The sequence below is a fragment of the Porites lutea genome, chromosome 8 (genome assembly GCF_958299795.1).
Source record: "Porites lutea chromosome 8, jaPorLute2.1, whole genome shotgun sequence".
NCBI classification, from domain to species: Eukaryota; Metazoa; Cnidaria; class Anthozoa; order Scleractinia; family Poritidae; genus Porites; species Porites lutea.
This window is the reverse complement of record NC_133208.1, coordinates 16,441,319-16,459,082: the sequence shown is the minus strand read 5'-3', so window position 1 is coordinate 16,459,082 and position 17,764 is coordinate 16,441,319. Positions and strand designations below refer to the sequence as shown.

The window sequence follows — 17,764 nt, the reverse complement described above, 5'->3', positions numbered from 1 at the left end:
CATGAAAATTATGTAGTGGCGTTGATAAAGTGAGAAACGCTAGCGACCAACAAGGTGAAAATGAGCGCCAGTAAAGAAAAAAGAAAATTACGAAGAAAATTATTTGTGAACACATACGACATTTCCTCCATGAAACGTGTAACTAGGAAGTTTCAACGACGGCAAAGAAATGTAGAAGAAGAAAGTAAGTTGCACGTGCAAAGTCTTTCAGTGCCGTCGCCATTGCACTGTATGATTTTTGATAAATACAGTCTACTTTCTTTTCTTTAAACACTATAACATTTGACATTTTAGTTTATGTACGTAAGAATGGCTCAAGGTTTGCTTATTTTTCCCGTAAATCACCTTGTCCTTCCACTGTATCAAATGTTTGGCACATGTACAGAATTGAAAAATTTCTTCACAGTGGTTTCAAGTTTTTATTTAATTTTTTTTTTCGTTTGAGTAAATTATAACTTTCTTTACGAGAGCTTCTTTTTTTGCCTTGCCTAAATCTATATATTAGAGTTATATTACCTATCCAAGCCCTAAGAACAAATGCAGTTTCCTCGAACGGACCAGTTTCTTCATTCAATGCTGGTCGTCTACAGTAGATAGCCGACAATTTTCGTGCATCGCCGGAACACTTGCTCAAAAATATTTGCTCGGGCGAGTAGATGTGGCCTAACTTAAACAGTGCTCCAGTACAACTTGTCGCTAATTATTGATTATTTTCGAGATCGTTTGTGCTTTTATATTAAATAAATTCGAGGAAGGGCACTATAGAATTCTTTGGAAAAACTTCACCAAACGTGCATATTATTGACGTCTCAAAGTTTCTATCAATGATTATCGATTCGATGCTGACAATTTAATTTCAGAATAACCATTACATAATTAATGGAACATTTTCTCTTTAGTTCCTCTTGGATCCATTCCTGAGCTTCCAGCTGAGACGTGCAAAGAAATCAAAGCAAGTGAAGGGGAGGCAAAGAGCAAGAAGTACTGGCTGAGTACCATTAAACCTGGTTCTACTGTGCTCGCTCATTGCGATATGAAGACTGAAGGTGAACAAATTAAAAATATATATCTTCATAAATTAATGGCGAGCGTCTCCTTTCGCGTGCTATTCTCGCGTGACTTCCATTTTACTGCGCAAAATATTTATTTCCGAATTTACCTAATGATATCTTGGCTGTCATTTCTCTATTTAGGGGTTGTATTCTTTTATATTTTTTTAATTTACCATTTATATTTACGCTTTGATCTATTCTTGGTTTGCACGTGACGTCAATAAAAATCAAACTAAAAAAACTATCGATTCTTCCGAGTTTCTACTTTCACGAGGTATTACAGCACCTAAACACCTTTATATAAACAAATTTTTGGTTCCAAAGGGTTCTTCGTTCTGCGAGAGAGGACGCTTGAAGTTCCAGGCTTTTGCGTGACGCGGCATTTAGCTGACGTCCAGGAGAGCTCTTAATATGTGGGTTAAAAACATTACCGATTTTGGGAGATTTTGCTATCTAAACATTCTTTGTCTCAGAATTAATATTACTTCAATATTTATGAGTTCCTCAAGCGCAGAATTCGCGCATTAGTAGGAAAACTCGAAAACAGATGTTTCCGTTGGTATCCGGCGGCCATATTGGTGTCCCATACAATGACATTACCCACAGTAAACAAGATCCGCCAAAATTCCGGATTAATAGCTATTAGTCATTTATCTAGCCTTTTCTTTTAATTCATGTGAACGGGATTTAGCCTATCTGTATCGATGCCCACCACCTTTTCGCAGACGTTTCCTCCCCTCGTTTTTTTTTTTTTCAGGGGTGGGAGTCTCGCTACGCGTAGCCGGCTAGAATTGAATCATGAAGAAGTCCGCTAAGTGAGAATGATAGGCCTTCAGCTTCTTGTTATGTGATTTATTCCCACCGTGTAAGGCCTATATCTGGCTGATTTTTCCTATGCCGAGAATTTTTCAACCGACTCAGAACTACATTGATGAAAAAATGTATTTACAGTTCATTTTTTTAAACTTGTTTTTCCTTAACAAGTTAAAATAATATTAATGTTAACGCGGCGCATACTGTTTTCCTTTTCGTGGATGACCAAAAGTGACTTACCATTCAATATTAATTTCTGTATACGCATGGTCGTCTCTATTTTGAACAAAATATAAATATAAAGCGAAAGGACAGAGCAAAAGGACAGGATAATGTAATGAGAACGTAGCGTATCCCACAATAAATGAATGTGTTCAGTCTGCTGGATATTTTTGTCACCTTCCTCGGCACATTATCAGCGCGTTTTATCAATAACTGATCATTAAACAAAGGACTGTTCCCGTCTTCAATACAGAAATATATAAGTTTAATTTGTGGTCTCTGCACCAGCGAGAACTTGGCGTGATGAAGCAGGTCAAAGCCCGATAATAAAAGATGTGTATTCCTCGCTCTTAAAGCATGTCATGAACAGTAATTAATGACGTCTTTTCTTAAAAAAAAAAAGCCATTGGACTCACCTGATAAATTAACACACGACTGATATTCGAACGACAGTTAACCGATATACCACCGACAGTTGACCGATATACCACAGACAGTTCACCGATATACCACCGACAGTTGACTGATATACCACCGACAGTTGACCGATATATCACCGACATATGACTGATAGCAAGTCGAGGTGCGTCGTCGAAATATCGACCGATACTCGGTCGATAGTCTATCTCACTATCGACCGACTATCGACCGACTATCGACCGACTATCGACCAACTATCGACCGACCATCGACCGACTATCGACCGACCATCGACCGACTATCGACCGACTATCGACCGACTGTCGACCGACTGTCGACCGACTATCGACCGACTGTCGACCGACTGTCGACCGCTATATCGACCGCTATGTCGACCGATATCTCGGTCGACATTACCCACAGTAAACAAGATCCCAATGCTTTATAAATTTACTACTAGGTAAATCGTTTTTCCCAATATCTCGCATTTGAAATATTGCACAGATCTGATTTTAGGCAAGATGTTTTGTATATTTATCTTCTCTCATTTCCCAGATTCTAGACGTTCTGTATTGAATGGTTTGCATTTTTATTTTTCATTGCGTGACAGTGCAAACCGAGAATTCTGACAGGATCTTATAGCTAACAGATTCAAAGCAGCGTTTAGCATGGTTAGAAATAAGTATCAGAAACTGGACAAAGTTAATGTTCGGTCGAATATCTGTAGAAAACAAAGCGAAAAATTTTCAGAGGAAAAAGCTCCGGTGAACGATTCCCAGTGCCAGGAAATACGCCGGCTGCAAGAAAAGTAAGTAATAATGGCGCCATTTCGTTGCTATGACAACTCTGATGCCATTGTAAGCCTGATCATAACAAATTTTCGGTGTTATCTAATACAGCTGTGGTAATAGTTTTTCCAATTCTTTGTTAATGGCGACCTAGTTTGTGCTCAAACTTCTGAGGTATTGACCCTGAAAAACCCTATAGAGCCACCTTCGTTCGAGGAAAACGAGCACGGTGACACTTTTCTCGTGCATAATAAAGGGCATGTCATTTTGGACCTTCAGTGAAAGCAGTTTCCGTACAATAACCCTGACGGTACTCCGGAGGCTAAAAGTGGATAATGGCCAAAATTCATCATGTGTCTGTGTGTTTGATGTAAACACATCCTGCCCAGTCAGCTTCAACACAGATTGAATTGCAGTCTGAAATGGATACCAAGGATCAGCTTCTTGGTAACCCTGAATAATAGACCTTGATCCACGCTTATCTGGTTAATGAAGACAGAAAAAAATGCAATACATGCATGACCATGTAGAGAAAAAGCTTACAGATCAGAGTTATAGTTTAAAGAAAAAACAATTCATTTGAAAATTGAATACAATAAAATCTGTCAAGGCTTTCGATGTTTTTCCTTTCAGTGACAAAATTATCCGCATACCTGTAAGCTACTATGCGATAGCTAACCACTGAGACCTTCGTGTTTCTCCCTCTTTCTTCTCTTTTATGATCTTTTATAACCTAAGTCTGTGTCTTTGTCCTGTCAATCACGCTTGATAAAGTGTTTTATGAACATTTCCTGAAAAAAATTATTCGTGCGTGTGTTGCTAGTAAAGGGTCGTAAAGGCAGGTTTTAAACAATTCAAAATACGATAATTGTGTTATTTTTACTCAGATATCGACGAATGCACTGCTTCCTCTCCCGTCTGTGATGTCAATGCTCAATGTTCGAACACTCGTGGGTCTTATAGCTGCAGATGCAAAGTTGGTTATTCTGGAAGCGGAAAAACTTGCAAAGGTCTGTGCGGAGGTGGTAGCAAACAGCTTTTGCAACACTAGAATTACTTGTCCCCAAAATTCCAACTGGTAGCTTGTTCTACCTACCACCTAGCTCGTTCTACCAAAACAATTTCAACGCTGAATTTTGAACGACTTTTAGATACGGACTTCTGCTCCAACGATTTCTCTGAAATTTCTCTGGCATATTTCAGTACTATATTAATAAAAGCCGATACCAGAAATTTCAATAAAAAATTATGAGACAAACTTTTTACTGGACGTCATTTTCTTTAAACAGTAGGATCTACTTATGCGCTTATTTCGCTAAAAAAATATTTACCAGCAATGAAATCGAAGTATTTCAAATTATTGCTGAAGGATATAGGTGATTTTTTGCAAAGTTTCCGAGCCATCGCATTAAAAACGGTAAAGTTATGATGAAAAGGTCGTCATAGCTCAATGAGCGTCTATTAATTGGGTCCAAATGTTATTACAGATGGTATCTTTATCACACTTGCAAGGTCCAGTTATTACACTTGCGCCTTCTACAAGAACATCATGAATAGTATGATTTCGTGCTAACTTTTTAAGGTCAAATGCGGAAAGGGTTAAGTCTGTCAAAGTTGATGTTAACGGCACTTCAGCCGTCAGCGAATTTCGCTTGCAAAAAACATGCTTATAAACATGCTTAACAGAGAGAACATAAAAATGTTTTGCCAATTGAAAGAAAATAAAATATTTTTATGTTTCTCATCTCTCTTTTGTTTATTTTCAGATATAAATGAGTGCACAGCTAACTCTGATAACTGTGACGTCAATGCTGTTTGTCAAAATACCGTGGGCTCTCACACGTGTTCATGTAAAGCTGGATATACAGGAAATGGAAAACAATGTCGTGGTAAGGACGATTTCAAAGAAATACAGCAAAAAAGACTGAAGGCCATTTTCAACTCACACTATCTTTTTCAGTACTATGGGCTCAAAATGACCAAGTTCCCATACTGCCGAAGTGCTTGTATTGATAGCGAAGACAGTTATGCCTGCGAGCAAGTTCTCTATTCAAAATTAGGAGCGAAGCGAGCGCCGCAACGAGCGGTTAAGGGGCAGGGGAAAAGAGAGGTCGCAACTGTCTCTACAGGTTTTTCATTTTTGGTTCAACTGGGCGAAGCGAAATACCATTTGCTGAACAAATAACCTTCCTGCCATAAACATTTTCTGCAAATTTACATACAAGGCTTAAAGTGCTTGGCTCCGAGAAAGAAAACAGGGCGAGGAAGAAAATCGCTCTTGACTATCTTTCCATTCCTTTCCTCATCCCTCGATGAAACCAACTGAAGAGGTCTTTCGTTAAGGCTGGTGAAGAGTGTTATATAAATAATAATAATATAGCACATCATAAATAGAGATTACTTCATGGTTGGTGAGTGCGTACGATTTTTATTCACTCGTTGTGAAGAATCGCAAACTCACTCGTTCGCTGCGCTCACTCGTTCGTTTTTGATTCTTCACAACTCGTGAATAAAAATCGTACGCACTCACCAACCATGAGGTAATTTGTTTATTATATATGTACTGAGATATTACAAAATAATGTTAACAACTATCAATTGCGCGGTGAAATCAACACAAAGACCACAACGAGTTGCGAATGATTTTATTCGAGCAAACTGAACGTACAAAACTTCCTACAACATTAAAGTTATTCAATGACTCTGAAGAAAGTGGAACAAAGTCTACTTTTAAACGATTCTTTAACTTTAAATAACAATGAAAATTTTCAGCTTTAAATATCGCCGTTCAAAACCGTAACTAAGATATAAAATTTGAAAAAGTTGACTGTTTTGTAAATCTAATTATAGTAATGCATGCATTCTAATCAGAGTCAGAGTCCAGTACTTTTAGCCTTTTGTACCTCTTTGGAGAAGACTTTACCTCAACTTCTTGGATTGCCAACTTCGGGGATTGATTGAGGCTGTTAATAGAAATGCTGAATTGACCTCCATGAATAACAGCGCCCGTGAAAAGCGACATCGCTTGTTGGTGATGATCTGCCGCCGAGCGACCCGCCGAGCTAGCTGAAGGATCAGTGGAGCATTCTCCAACTTGAGATGAATTAGTTTTCTCTAAGCTATGCACATTCCCGGACATCAGTTCACTTAAAGTACGAGACATTTTTACTTGCTGTTTTTCAGAAACTACAGAATAATTTGTCACACTTTGAAGATTTTTATGTCCCGACAGTTGAATAATATCTGTCGCTGGGATGTCGTTGTTTGTTAAAGTTTGGATCATTGTTTTGCGACCGCTATGGTTCTTTACATTGGGCCCCAGCCCGGCTTTTTCTGCCATTTTTTTCATTAACGAATTCAGCTTGTTCACGCCAACGGCTGACTTTTTAAACCATGGTTTAGAAGAATCTTGTTTTTTACAGTTATTTACTGCTAGATAAAATGGCGCGTTGTTGTCGTTCATTTCCGACGGTCTTTTCTCCGCGTAGAATTTGTAAACAGTGACGGGATCTCTTTCACTTCCCTGAACCGAAAACATTTTCGGTTTTATTTGCCTGACATCTCTGGGATTTTCTCCGGTTCGAGTCTTAGTTTGTCTCTCAGTATACTCTAAAAATTCCTCGCCATTTGTAGTTTGGCGTAGTTGCACATCGCCCCAACACATGTCTCTGTGTTCCTTACAACCACGGAGACCGAAATAGACTGTGTTGTTGAACCAAACCGTATTCAGTAGAGCCTCAGGAGTTGACTTTCCTAACAATCCTTTGTCATACAGCAGTTTTATGTCGTCTTCTGTGAGGGGAACTGAAGCGTTTGGTTTATCGCCTTTGCCTTTCTTCTTGAGATCTCTTTGTTTTGATTTTAATGCCGTTCGTGCTTTTTCAAACTCGACGTCTCTCATAATGCTGTAGCCGTAATTCTTCTTCTTTAAATACCGTTCAAAACTGGCCATCATAGCACGCAAGGAAGTGGGTTCATAATCTTCGTTGTTTTCTTTCTTTCTTACTGTTATGATAAATTCGCTGATGAATGAACTCAGTTCGTGTGGGGGAATTTCTTCTACAGGCCTTGACTCATCTTTTAGCCTCAAAAACTCCTTAAGCAAAGCAACATTCTGTTCAGTTTTCTTCCTGGTGTTTTCGTTTTCTTGTCCTTCAATAAATTCCTCTACTGAAGTTATATCTGCAAACCTTGAATTGCTCGAAGAAGACGCCATGGTTTTCCTTTTGCCTAGTGACGCCGTCAGTGAAAGGCGGGAAAATCGATACGATTTTTGTCACTAGTGAAAACTTTCGTCTGCGGGTTGTGATTGGTCATACGGTATTTTTCACTAGTGAGAAAAATCGTACAACCAATCAGATTGCGTGTACTCTGCAACGCATCATTTTTATTTGACATATTCATTTTGCAGTAAATCTCAGTACATATATAATAAATAATGACATTCTGTTGAATTTTTCACTCCGATGTTGGCGAATGCACTGCTTCTAATTCTGCCCTTCGTGACGTCAATGCTCAATTTCCGAATACTCGTGGGTCGCGATCAAAGTGCGTTAAGAACGACCTGAGGAGGAGGCAGAATTAGTAGTCAGAGCATTGTACTGATTATCAGTGAAATTCAAAAATGATTGCAATGAACAAAAGCAGATTCCAAAAATATTACATATCACCCTCAAAAAACTACTTTTTTTTTAATTTGCACTTTTAGACGTGGACGAGTGTTCCAAAAACGTTCACTCCTGTGATGTCAACGCTGTGTGTACGAATACCCCAGGATCGTATTCTTGTGCATGCAACGCTAGATATTCAGGAAATGGTACAACATGTGTACTTGGTAAGAAAATACTATGCCTGTGACCTACCAAAGTTTCGACAAGTTCAAATAGAAGTTTATACTATGAAATTTTAAACATTTAGTACTTTGTCTTATCTCTAATTAAACCATCATCTTCATAAAGAGAACATGGAACTGTTTTTTATGTAGAAAACACGCCGCAAGGCACGCGCATACGTAAGGCATAGATGGCAAATGATTTGGTCCATGGATATGATAGCGTATAGCAGCCAGTCTTCATATAAGAACCCTTAGGTGTTCTGATACTTTTATTCGAGATCAATTTGGTTATGGGTTGCTCAATAAACTCGAATTTAATGTCTTGCTGCCCCTGATTCACTAAATCATAGACTCATGCCAAAGCTTCAGTATCCTTAATAAAGAAACTCAAACAGGCAAACAAACTTACAAACAAAACATTTCCTTTTTTCGTTAATAAAGTTATGTTATGTGAACAAATTTTATGCTTACTTTCCCTTTAAAAAAAAATACCCGCCGAAGAACCTCTCCGAAAGCAGATTAATTACACCAGTAGCTCGAATTCTTTATATCCGACATGAAGTTTCGTGCTATTCTACATTGTGCTGGTTCTAGACAGTCCGTTGGAAGGTGACTAATCTATTCAGTGATTTTTTGAGTCTTTCGCTCTACAAAATAAGTTCGAGTGTCAAAATACCGCATTTATGTTACTAGATGTAAGCTTGGCAACGTAGCGCCATTAAATAAGAGTCCAAAATTGAGTTTTAAATATAACTATTTAAAATAATAATATAGAAATAACTTTTAAAAAAAGCGTTAAATTATTTTCTGCATCAGTCACAAAAAAACAAAACCCTATTCCTTCTACTAATTGAAAACAACGTACAGTGAAATAAGTTAGCGACCGAATGCAGTTGATCATTAGTACGTCAAGTTTTTTTAAGAGACAGGGGCCATAAGTAAGAACGTTCATTTGATTAATTACTAGTGTTTATTTATTTTTTTTGTTTTAAAAAAATATATTCAGTAAATCGTCGTTTTTTTGTTAAGTATCATTCAGAGCAGTATTTACAAACCTCGGTGCGAGTGGAAGACTGGGTCCAACTTCTCTTGGTAGTCATTACAGTAGTCGGCATCATGACGGTCAAGTTACATTGGTCAGCGGCATTCAACAATGGACTGTGCCGTACACAGCTGACTACAGAATAGAGGCGATAGGAGCTGCAGGGGGGTACGACATATACACTAATAGCGGACAGTACCGGGGAAGAGGTGCCAAAATGAAAGGAACTTTTCGCCTATTAAAAGGCGAAAAAATTCAGATACTTGTTGGTCAAGAGGGTGGAATCAACAGGCAGAGCCACAGCTCAGGAGGCGGTGGAGGTACTTTTGTAGTGAGAGGAAGCAACACGCCTTTGATAATAGCTGGAGGAGGTGGTGGCATAGAATATGCTTACTCCAGGCATTCAGGATGCGATGCCTCCACAGGGACCGCAGGGAATACCGGGTACAGGTCATGGTCAGGAGGGAGTGGTGGACAAGGAGCAACGATCGCTGACAGCAGTAACTCAGGTGAGATGAGGGTGAGTCAAGATGATTAGGGCCACTACGACATCAATCTTCAAATCTAACTACATCGGCCCAGTTTTTCAATATGGAGGCTATCGACGGATGTCAAAGTCCTCAACTTTTTGTATCAATTTTTTTTAGAGTCATAAGAGAAGACATTATATCGGTCGCTAATGAATTAAAAACAAACAAAGAGAAGATATAGCTATCTGACTATCTCTCCTTCGGATTCGAACTAATGACATCAAAAACAACAGTCCGGGTTTACATGTAAATTTTCTCATTGTTAAGTTTTGACTTTGTTCCGTCTCTTTTTCGGTTTAATTAACGAATACTATCACATCCATCGCACGTTGACCATTATTTCATATTAATTAAAACGTTGAAAATGAAGGAACTTCACTCATCAGCCTTCATAGCTGCTAAAGACTTTCTTGCCTTGTTTCCTCAAAAGAAGTGCATGTTAAAGTTGTTTAGTTTTCAGTTTTTTCAATAATTCATGGAATTAATATTTACATTTGTTATATTATTTCTCATATAATTGATATACATGTAAAGGCAGATAATATTAGATTAATACATTCAAACATAGAGAAATTTGAGTAGGTTTTAATGACCTTGGCCAACTGTGATGAAATTGGTGGTATGCATTTGTATTTAACAAATAAAAAGGAATATTAGTGACACACATCGAGGCCTTTGTTAAATGAAAAAAGGCTCTGCAAGAAATCCTCCTACACAAGTTACCTGTTGTAAGTGAAGAGTTATTTAATGTTATTTATACTTTAGGTGGTGGCGGTGGTGGTTTTTTCTCCAGTGGAAGAAGCTCAACACAGTTCGGAGGCTCAATGGGGAATGGCGGAGAAGGAGGCAAAGGATTTCTTCAGGGAGGAGTGGGTGGAAGAGCCTGGTATAACAATGCTGTTGGCGGTTTTGGAGGGGGCGGTGGCGCTTATGGAACGGGAGGAGGTGCTGGAGGTGGAGGAGGCTACTCTGGGGGAAGTAGCGGGGATAATGAGGGTGACTCCTGTGGAGGAGGGGGAGGATCTTACAATGTTGGAAAGAATCAGCAGAATGAATGTTGTTATAAAACAGCTGGACATGGACAGGTTACCATAACACTGATATAGAGTTACAAACTGTAACTTAGCAAGTAGTGTGGTTTAACAAGTTCCCAAAAGTTTAGAGCTTGGAGTACCAGTGTAGATGTAGAGATTGTTGTCCATACACTGAAAACTTTATAGTCACTTTTTAGTCACTACTAAAACTAATAAAAATGAAGCCAGGCAAAGTGCAGTGCTTATAAGACCGGCAGGTAGGGGACGACAAAGGACAGATATCAAAGTAAAGTCTTTTCTCCGTCACTGGACTGACCGTCTTGCCCCCTTGCTTTGAATCATATAAACTCCTTATCTTGAAAAGCAAGAGTAACATAGGGGTATGCCGGGCTCCTGACTTCCGAGCTCCAAGTGCGAACATTACGTAAGCTCTCTTTTGTCCACTGTGTAATTACATTGAATATTTTTACCACGCCTTATCGTGCTGTGAAAATTTCAAAAATTGTATCGTAATTACTGAGTGATCTTGTTCTGGATACAGTGTATAGTCTCCGGTCTGACAGCAACAATGGTACTGTCATTCCCAAATTTAAAAACTTTAACAATCCTTGGGCGACCGCGCTTTCGTTGCTCCTGCGCCTAAACTCTGGAACGGTTTACCTCTGCGATGGAATGGCCAGATCTGGTTTTTAAGACTTATGTTTTTGGTAAGGCTTGTTCTTAGTTAGATTTGTGCAATACCTTTCCACAATGCATTATTAAGTTATTGCCCAAGCAGGGACCCAAAAAGGGGAAATTCCGAGGAGGCATGCTAGTAGCTCATGCGTGTACAAAGGAGAGCACTAACAGTTACTTAATTTTATAGTTACATAAAATTATACAGGTGGAAAAAAGGCTGGAGTTGACCTTGTTTTGATACAACCCTTCCTGCTTTATTATGTATAACGTGTTGTTCGTATGTTAACTAGTATTTTTAAGCATAGTTTCCATAAAAAAAGGAAGGAGGATTGCATCAAAAGGTCAAACCTCAGCCTAACGTTGACTTAAAGGCTAGGATACTAAGTCCAGGACTGTAAAATAGCCACGGTCTGCCTAGTATTAGAAATAACATGATAGCGGCCTATGATTTGAATTTCCGACTGTTCAACTGTAATTAAAAATAAGGAACGTAGAATATAAGCACTCTTCGAAAACGGTCACATTTCCATAGTCTTTAAACTTCAATGATCGTTTACTCGAATTAATAGAAGAAAGAATCAAATCAATGTCATTTATGCTATATGTTCCTTTAGATAGTATTATTGAGTCAGTTATTGCTGTCGGTGGAGTCTTGCTTTGGGTGAGCTCTGTTTCTCTGGGATACCCAATAATGACAATTCCAGTTTGGGATAAATTTGGCCACAAGAGTGGCCGTTTATTTCATTTAAGCACATCGAGCTAGGAAAATCCAGATACACAAGAAGATTTATCGCAGCAAAGGTGAGGGCACACTCGCCATCCGGGAGATGAAAGTGTAGCCAAAGGGAAGGGAAGGGAAGGAAAAATGTTTTCCAACTTTCTTGTTGCAGTGAGTAGAGAAGCCTTGTGCCTCGCTTTCATGTCATAAAAGCACGTATATAATGTGCCGGATGGCAGTAACGAGCTCCCAGAAGCTGGAGAAATGACACATTAATGAGCGAGTCACATTAAGCATAAAACCATTTATTTCTTTCAGAAATAAATTTCCTATATAGCTGATTCAATAAAATTGCTTGGGGCACTGGTAATCGGTATTGCTTTGTCGTCACTCAAGCAAAACATTGTATGCCCAAATTGTATGCCCAAATGCCCAATGCCCAATTGCCAAAGCAACCTTTTTTGAATTAGCATATATTTTTTCATTATTTACCTTCAGTCTTCATATCGCAATAAGCGAGCACAGTAGAACCAGGTGAAATAGTATTTAGCCAGTACTTCTTGCTCTCTGCTTGTCCTTCGCTTGCTTTGATTTCTTTGCATGTTTCAGCGGGCAGCTCAGGAGTAAAACCAAGAGGAGCTACGAGGAAAATGTACCGTTAATTATGTAATGGTTATTCTCAAGGGCGGAGCCAGGGGGGAGTTCTTGGGTGCCCCTCATCACCCCCAGTTATGAGATTATTGTTTTATGTCTCCATGATTCAGGTGTCAAAAACACCGCTAATCCGAAAAATCAATATGCCATAAATCTGGTAAATAGGCTTGTCCCTCCCCACGCTCATTGCTCATCCAAAAAATGACAATTTTAGCACAACACAGCGGCGTGACGTTCGACATGTTAATCTGGTAAGTTCCTCACAGCGTCATGTATACAAATGTAGCAATCATGGCAGAAATCTGCGCTCAAAAGCTTCAAAGCTAAATGCTTTCAAAGCAAACCTGGTCATTTATCAGTGAACTCATACAAAACAGAAGAATATTGCGCTTATTTGATTTATATGAAATGAAAAAAAAAATCACTTATCATAAGCCTGTATGAAGTGCAGGATGCATTATTAACTACGAGGTCAGAGAGTTCTTCTACGTGGAAGACGAAAAATAAGACATGCTTATCCCTGATACATTGTAATTGTTTTTATACGGCTGACGGCAGAACGCTTTAAAATTTAATAGAAACTGCATCGGCTGGTAATTGCAGGAATAATTACAATGAAAAAAAAATTAGTTAATGTCTGCAAACGAGACTCTAACCTGCCGAAAAACCTCACATACACACTACTCTTGCTCGCTAGACATGTAGGCAATCCATGGAGAGGCCGTTACCTTAGCGCTATTTGTGTATCATCGGTGCCTTTACAGATCATTGTTAGTGACATTTTATCTATATCCCTTTTTTTTTTCATTTTAGGAAATCGAACACGATTTATGTTGACAAACATAAGGATTAGCACGATTTACAACAGTCACGGTTTTTATCGTTCTTTTTTTACGGTTTTGTCGACGTGGTGCAGTAAAGTAAGAGACCGTAAGTCACTTTTATTTCACTTGGCTGTTAATCGTAATTAACGGTTGAAAACCGTTGCTATTCATCTTAAATCACACAAAAACATTTTGGTAAACCGTCAGTGAAACGTCAACCGTGTCATTTTAACAAACTTCGATTGTGCTAGACAGTTTAAAGTTGTAACTAAACGTTTCAGTCTTTCATCATTGTTGGTATTTCAGCGAGGTATAAAAAGTCCACAGTCTAGCAACCCCTGAGAAATAACTTTAACTTTAATGGTCCTTTTTACCCTGTCGCAGAACTGATCTTTTTATAATTTACGAGTAATGCCATGTTCAAGAGCGCCTTTCTCTAACCTCCTGGACACGATGTGCAAAAATGTTTCCTTAGTGTATAGTAAGTCTGGACGTCCTCGGTGACGCCTGTGACTGGGTCACAGACCAGGGTTTTCAAGCGATAAATGTGTCGAAAGATGACTTTCTAATAGAGAGTGACCACTATTTCGAGACGTTGACACATTCCATACAATCTTAGACAAAATAGATGGGAAATTTGTATCCCCCCACCCCCCTCCCCCAAATCAAGGATGAGAAAAATGGCGCTTTTTGGCTTTTCCGCGGCTTCATCCTTGATTTAGGGGAATGGGGATTTGCTGTTCCATTTTATTCTCTCAAAGATTGTAGCTACGGCCCTGATTCTAAATGAAATTGTTGGCATCAAATCGATGATCATTAATAGAACCTTTGAGATATCATTAATATGCACGTTGGTGTAGTTTTTCCATTTTTTTTTTTTTTTTTTTTTGATTATTTTCTATGGTGCTCTTCCTCAGATTTGTAAGATACAAACGATCTTGAAATCACTAATTCAGCGAGAAGTTGTACTAGACTTGGGCCACATCTACTCATGAGAGCAAGACTTTTGAGCAAGTATAGAGTGTTTTCGCATGACGTCACTGCGGCCATATTGGTGTCCCAAAACAATGAAACGGCGGCCATGTTGGTGTCCCAAACCAGTCCTGTGGGAGTTGAACTCCTTTTTTATGCAAACGCTTTCTTTTGTTCCAATAAATTTGCATAGATGCTGGCCACGTGAGTGAAAACACTCTATACACCTAGTTCAGTTGAGGTTGCTCCAATGAAACATATGATGCATGATGCATGATGATTCGCGTTTCATGGCCTGCGGTGCATTGTGGTAGATCTTTTGGTAATGTTTGTGCACGCCTGTGCTCGGCAACCGATAAAATAATGATGACATGCGAATTGACAGCTGTTTGAAAGCACTAACAAACAATAAGAACGCAGTGGAAATGAGTTTTCAGCTCAAAAAGATACCGAACTGATTCGCAAGTGCAAGCGAGCTGAAGAATTTAATTGTGACAGAGAAATTAAGAGCCGTCAACGTGGACAGCTTTGAAATAGGCTTTTACGGTCCTCCTTCTTACGTGTGCCTTGTGTTGTAAATCTTTCAGCCCTAAAAAATACTAAAAAAGAAAAACTCGTAAAGCAAACTGGGTTTTTTTTATTATTATACACAAGCCTCATAATAGGGACCTTAAGATCTGAGGACAGCGGCGAAAACGTTGCATTAAAAGTGAATTCGCGTTCTTTGAACCTTCATCACGATTGTTCCAACTCACTTACTTTGTCAAATGTGGGCCACCTCTCTTTAAGGGCTGAATTCCCAAGAAGTTAAGAAAGAGAGGGAAAATTTCGTCTTCGCTTGTTTTCGTCCTCCATAAAACGTGAAAATTAAGCATTTTCACGTCGTGGTCGTGTATTGACAGCAGAGACATGTACAACAAGACCCGATGCACGTGCAGAGTTGTTGTTTTGCTTTATTGACCAATTGCTTTTTTGACGTTCTTCAAGGGTTGCTGTCTCTATCTTACCATCTTCTTTACGTCCACTTAACCCGAGACAAAATAAGAAAGCATGTAGCCTCTTGGAGTCTGGATATTCCATGATGAAAACAGGCGTGTTCCTCTGAATACCTGCAAAAATGCCGAAACCAAATTGCCCTCCAACGGAGGTGTTCCGAGTACTCGACGCAGGCATATTACAAACTGTGGCATGTGCTTGGTCCCATAATGCACCTATCGTAGGCTATGAAACATGGATCATGAACCGTGCATCATGCATGTTTCACGAGAGCAACCTTAATTGAAACAGGTGTATCTCATAAGTTCTCCTTTCTTCTTAGAGCTAGCCTTACAGCAAGCTCTCCATTTATGGATAGCGTCGCCCTTCGCTTGCTGCTCTCGCGTGAGCAAAATAATCGCTGAGCAAAATATTTGCTTCTGAGTTTATTTTTAGGTCATATCTTGACTGTTATTTCTTCATTTGGGATTTACATTCCCTTATTTCATTTCACTTCTTGTTTATTTATTTTTTACTATCTATATTTATGTTTATTTAATATTCAAGTATAAAGATCTTATCAGTCGAGGAAAATGAGCACGGTTACTCAGTGTGTATAATAAGAGGCATGTCATTTTGGACCTTCAGTAAAGCGGTTTCCATATTATAGCCGTGACGGTACTCCGGCGGACAAAGTGGATGAAGGCCAAATTGTGTGTGTGATAAAACACATCCAGCTCAGTCAGTTTCGACACACACTTAGCCTGCGTAGCTGGCGGTATTGTGTAGTAGTCGAGTGAGATTTGGCGGCGGAGCCGTTGTAATATAGTCGAGTGAGATTTGACGGCGGAGCCGTCACGAGCGGCGAAGCCGCGAGAAATACCGCCTGCCAGAGAACCATGATTTTTCGAATGCCGCCCACTTTTGTCACGTTAGCTGATCCCAATTAAATCAGCCAATCAAAGAGAAACCTGCAATTTGAAACTTCCGATTATTTTCGCGCGAGACAGTTTAGAAATAAGCGTTGACAGGCTAAACACGACTCCTAAGCTCGTGACAATGTCAAACGTGACCTTGTGAGTTTGCTTGAACAGAGGGTTTTTTTTTTATTTTCTCGGCTCTCGCTCGAAGGTTACTAGCACTACCCCAGTGCATGTATCATTCTAAACTTTGACTGAGTAAATCTTTTTTTTGCAACACTAGGCTTAACATTAAAAGGTCATGAAGCTGGTTTGTTACATGCATACTGAGTAACCATTTCCGGTGGTTTATTCTTCAGTAGGTGTTCCTGATAGGATTTGATCTCAGATGCAGTTGTAAAGTGTTTTAATTTTTTTGTTTCTTACGGCTAAATTAAGACAATTCCAGCGCTGTGAAGTTTAAAGACGCAATTTTGGCAATTTGGTCATCAATTATGCTCTTTTTAAAGCGGAAAACACAATCACTGTACATGTACGTCTTTTCCAGTTCGCCATCTGCTCCCTAAATTGGGAAATATACGCGAAGGCTCATCTAACATGATTGACATATGTATGGCCCTCGACCAATCCGTTTCCCCGCACACTGGTGTGCGGAGGTATTCAAAATACCGGGGTTTTCTGGCAGGCGGTATTTCAACCGCCTCGTCCCTACTCCCTTTTTTTGGAACACGGCTCCGCCGCCAAAACTTTAATCTCGCACCCACACAATACCGCCAGCTACGCAGGCTAACACACACTGAAATATAGTGTGAAATGGATACCAAGGAGCTTTTTGGCACTGAACTTGAATAATCGACCCTGATCCATACTGCATGTTCTCGGTAATGGAGACAGGGAAAAATGCACTACACGCACCACGATGTGAGGGGAAACTTACAAGTGTCGGGAAAAAACTTGCAGGGTTAATTCAAAGGAAAGAAGACAAAATTCATTTGAAACTGAATACAATCAAATCTGTCAAGGCTTGCGATGCTTTTCCTTTCAGCAACAAAATCATCCGCGTAAGCTACTGTGCGATAGCTTACATGCACACATCTTTGTTTCTCTTTCCATCTTGCAGCCATGAGTCATTTCGTTTTTGTCCCTCTTTTTTCTCTTTTACGATCTTTTATAACCTAAATCTGTGCCTTTGTACTGTTAAGTAAACGTAAAGCCCCATGCAAACTGACGCAGCATTGTTTCCAGCCAACAACTTCCAACATTGTTGGATGCTACATGTTGCGTCCGT

General features: G+C 39.3%; 3 protein-coding genes across 3 annotated transcripts in view; 2 read left to right on the top strand and 1 right to left on the bottom strand.

Moving 5' to 3' along the window:
* Positions 1 to 17,764, top strand: part of LOC140945800 (uncharacterized) — a 33,499-nt gene that overhangs the window by 1,291 nt on the left and 14,444 nt on the right. Inside the window, exon 2 of the mRNA XM_073394850.1 lies at positions 900 to 1,046. Coding sequence (XP_073250951.1) covers positions 900 to 1,046 — 147 coding nt within the window. The remainder of the gene's footprint in view (positions 1 to 899; positions 1,047 to 17,764) is intronic.
* On the top strand, positions 3,718 to 10,967 carry LOC140946590 (uncharacterized). The gene is made up of 6 exons (XM_073395708.1): positions 3,718 to 3,742; positions 4,183 to 4,305; positions 5,062 to 5,184; positions 8,004 to 8,129; positions 9,159 to 9,680; positions 10,467 to 10,967. The coding sequence occupies exons 1-6, from the start codon at positions 3,718 to 3,720 to the stop codon at positions 10,805 to 10,807; spliced, it is 1,260 nt and encodes a 419-aa protein (XP_073251809.1). The 3' UTR covers positions 10,808 to 10,967.
* On the bottom strand, positions 5,835 to 7,722 carry LOC140945805 (uncharacterized protein KIAA1958-like). The gene has a single exon (XM_073394856.1). It carries the CDS (start codon positions 7,509 to 7,511, stop codon positions 6,159 to 6,161), a length of 1,353 nt encoding a protein of 450 aa, XP_073250957.1. The 5' UTR covers positions 7,512 to 7,722; the 3' UTR covers positions 5,835 to 6,158.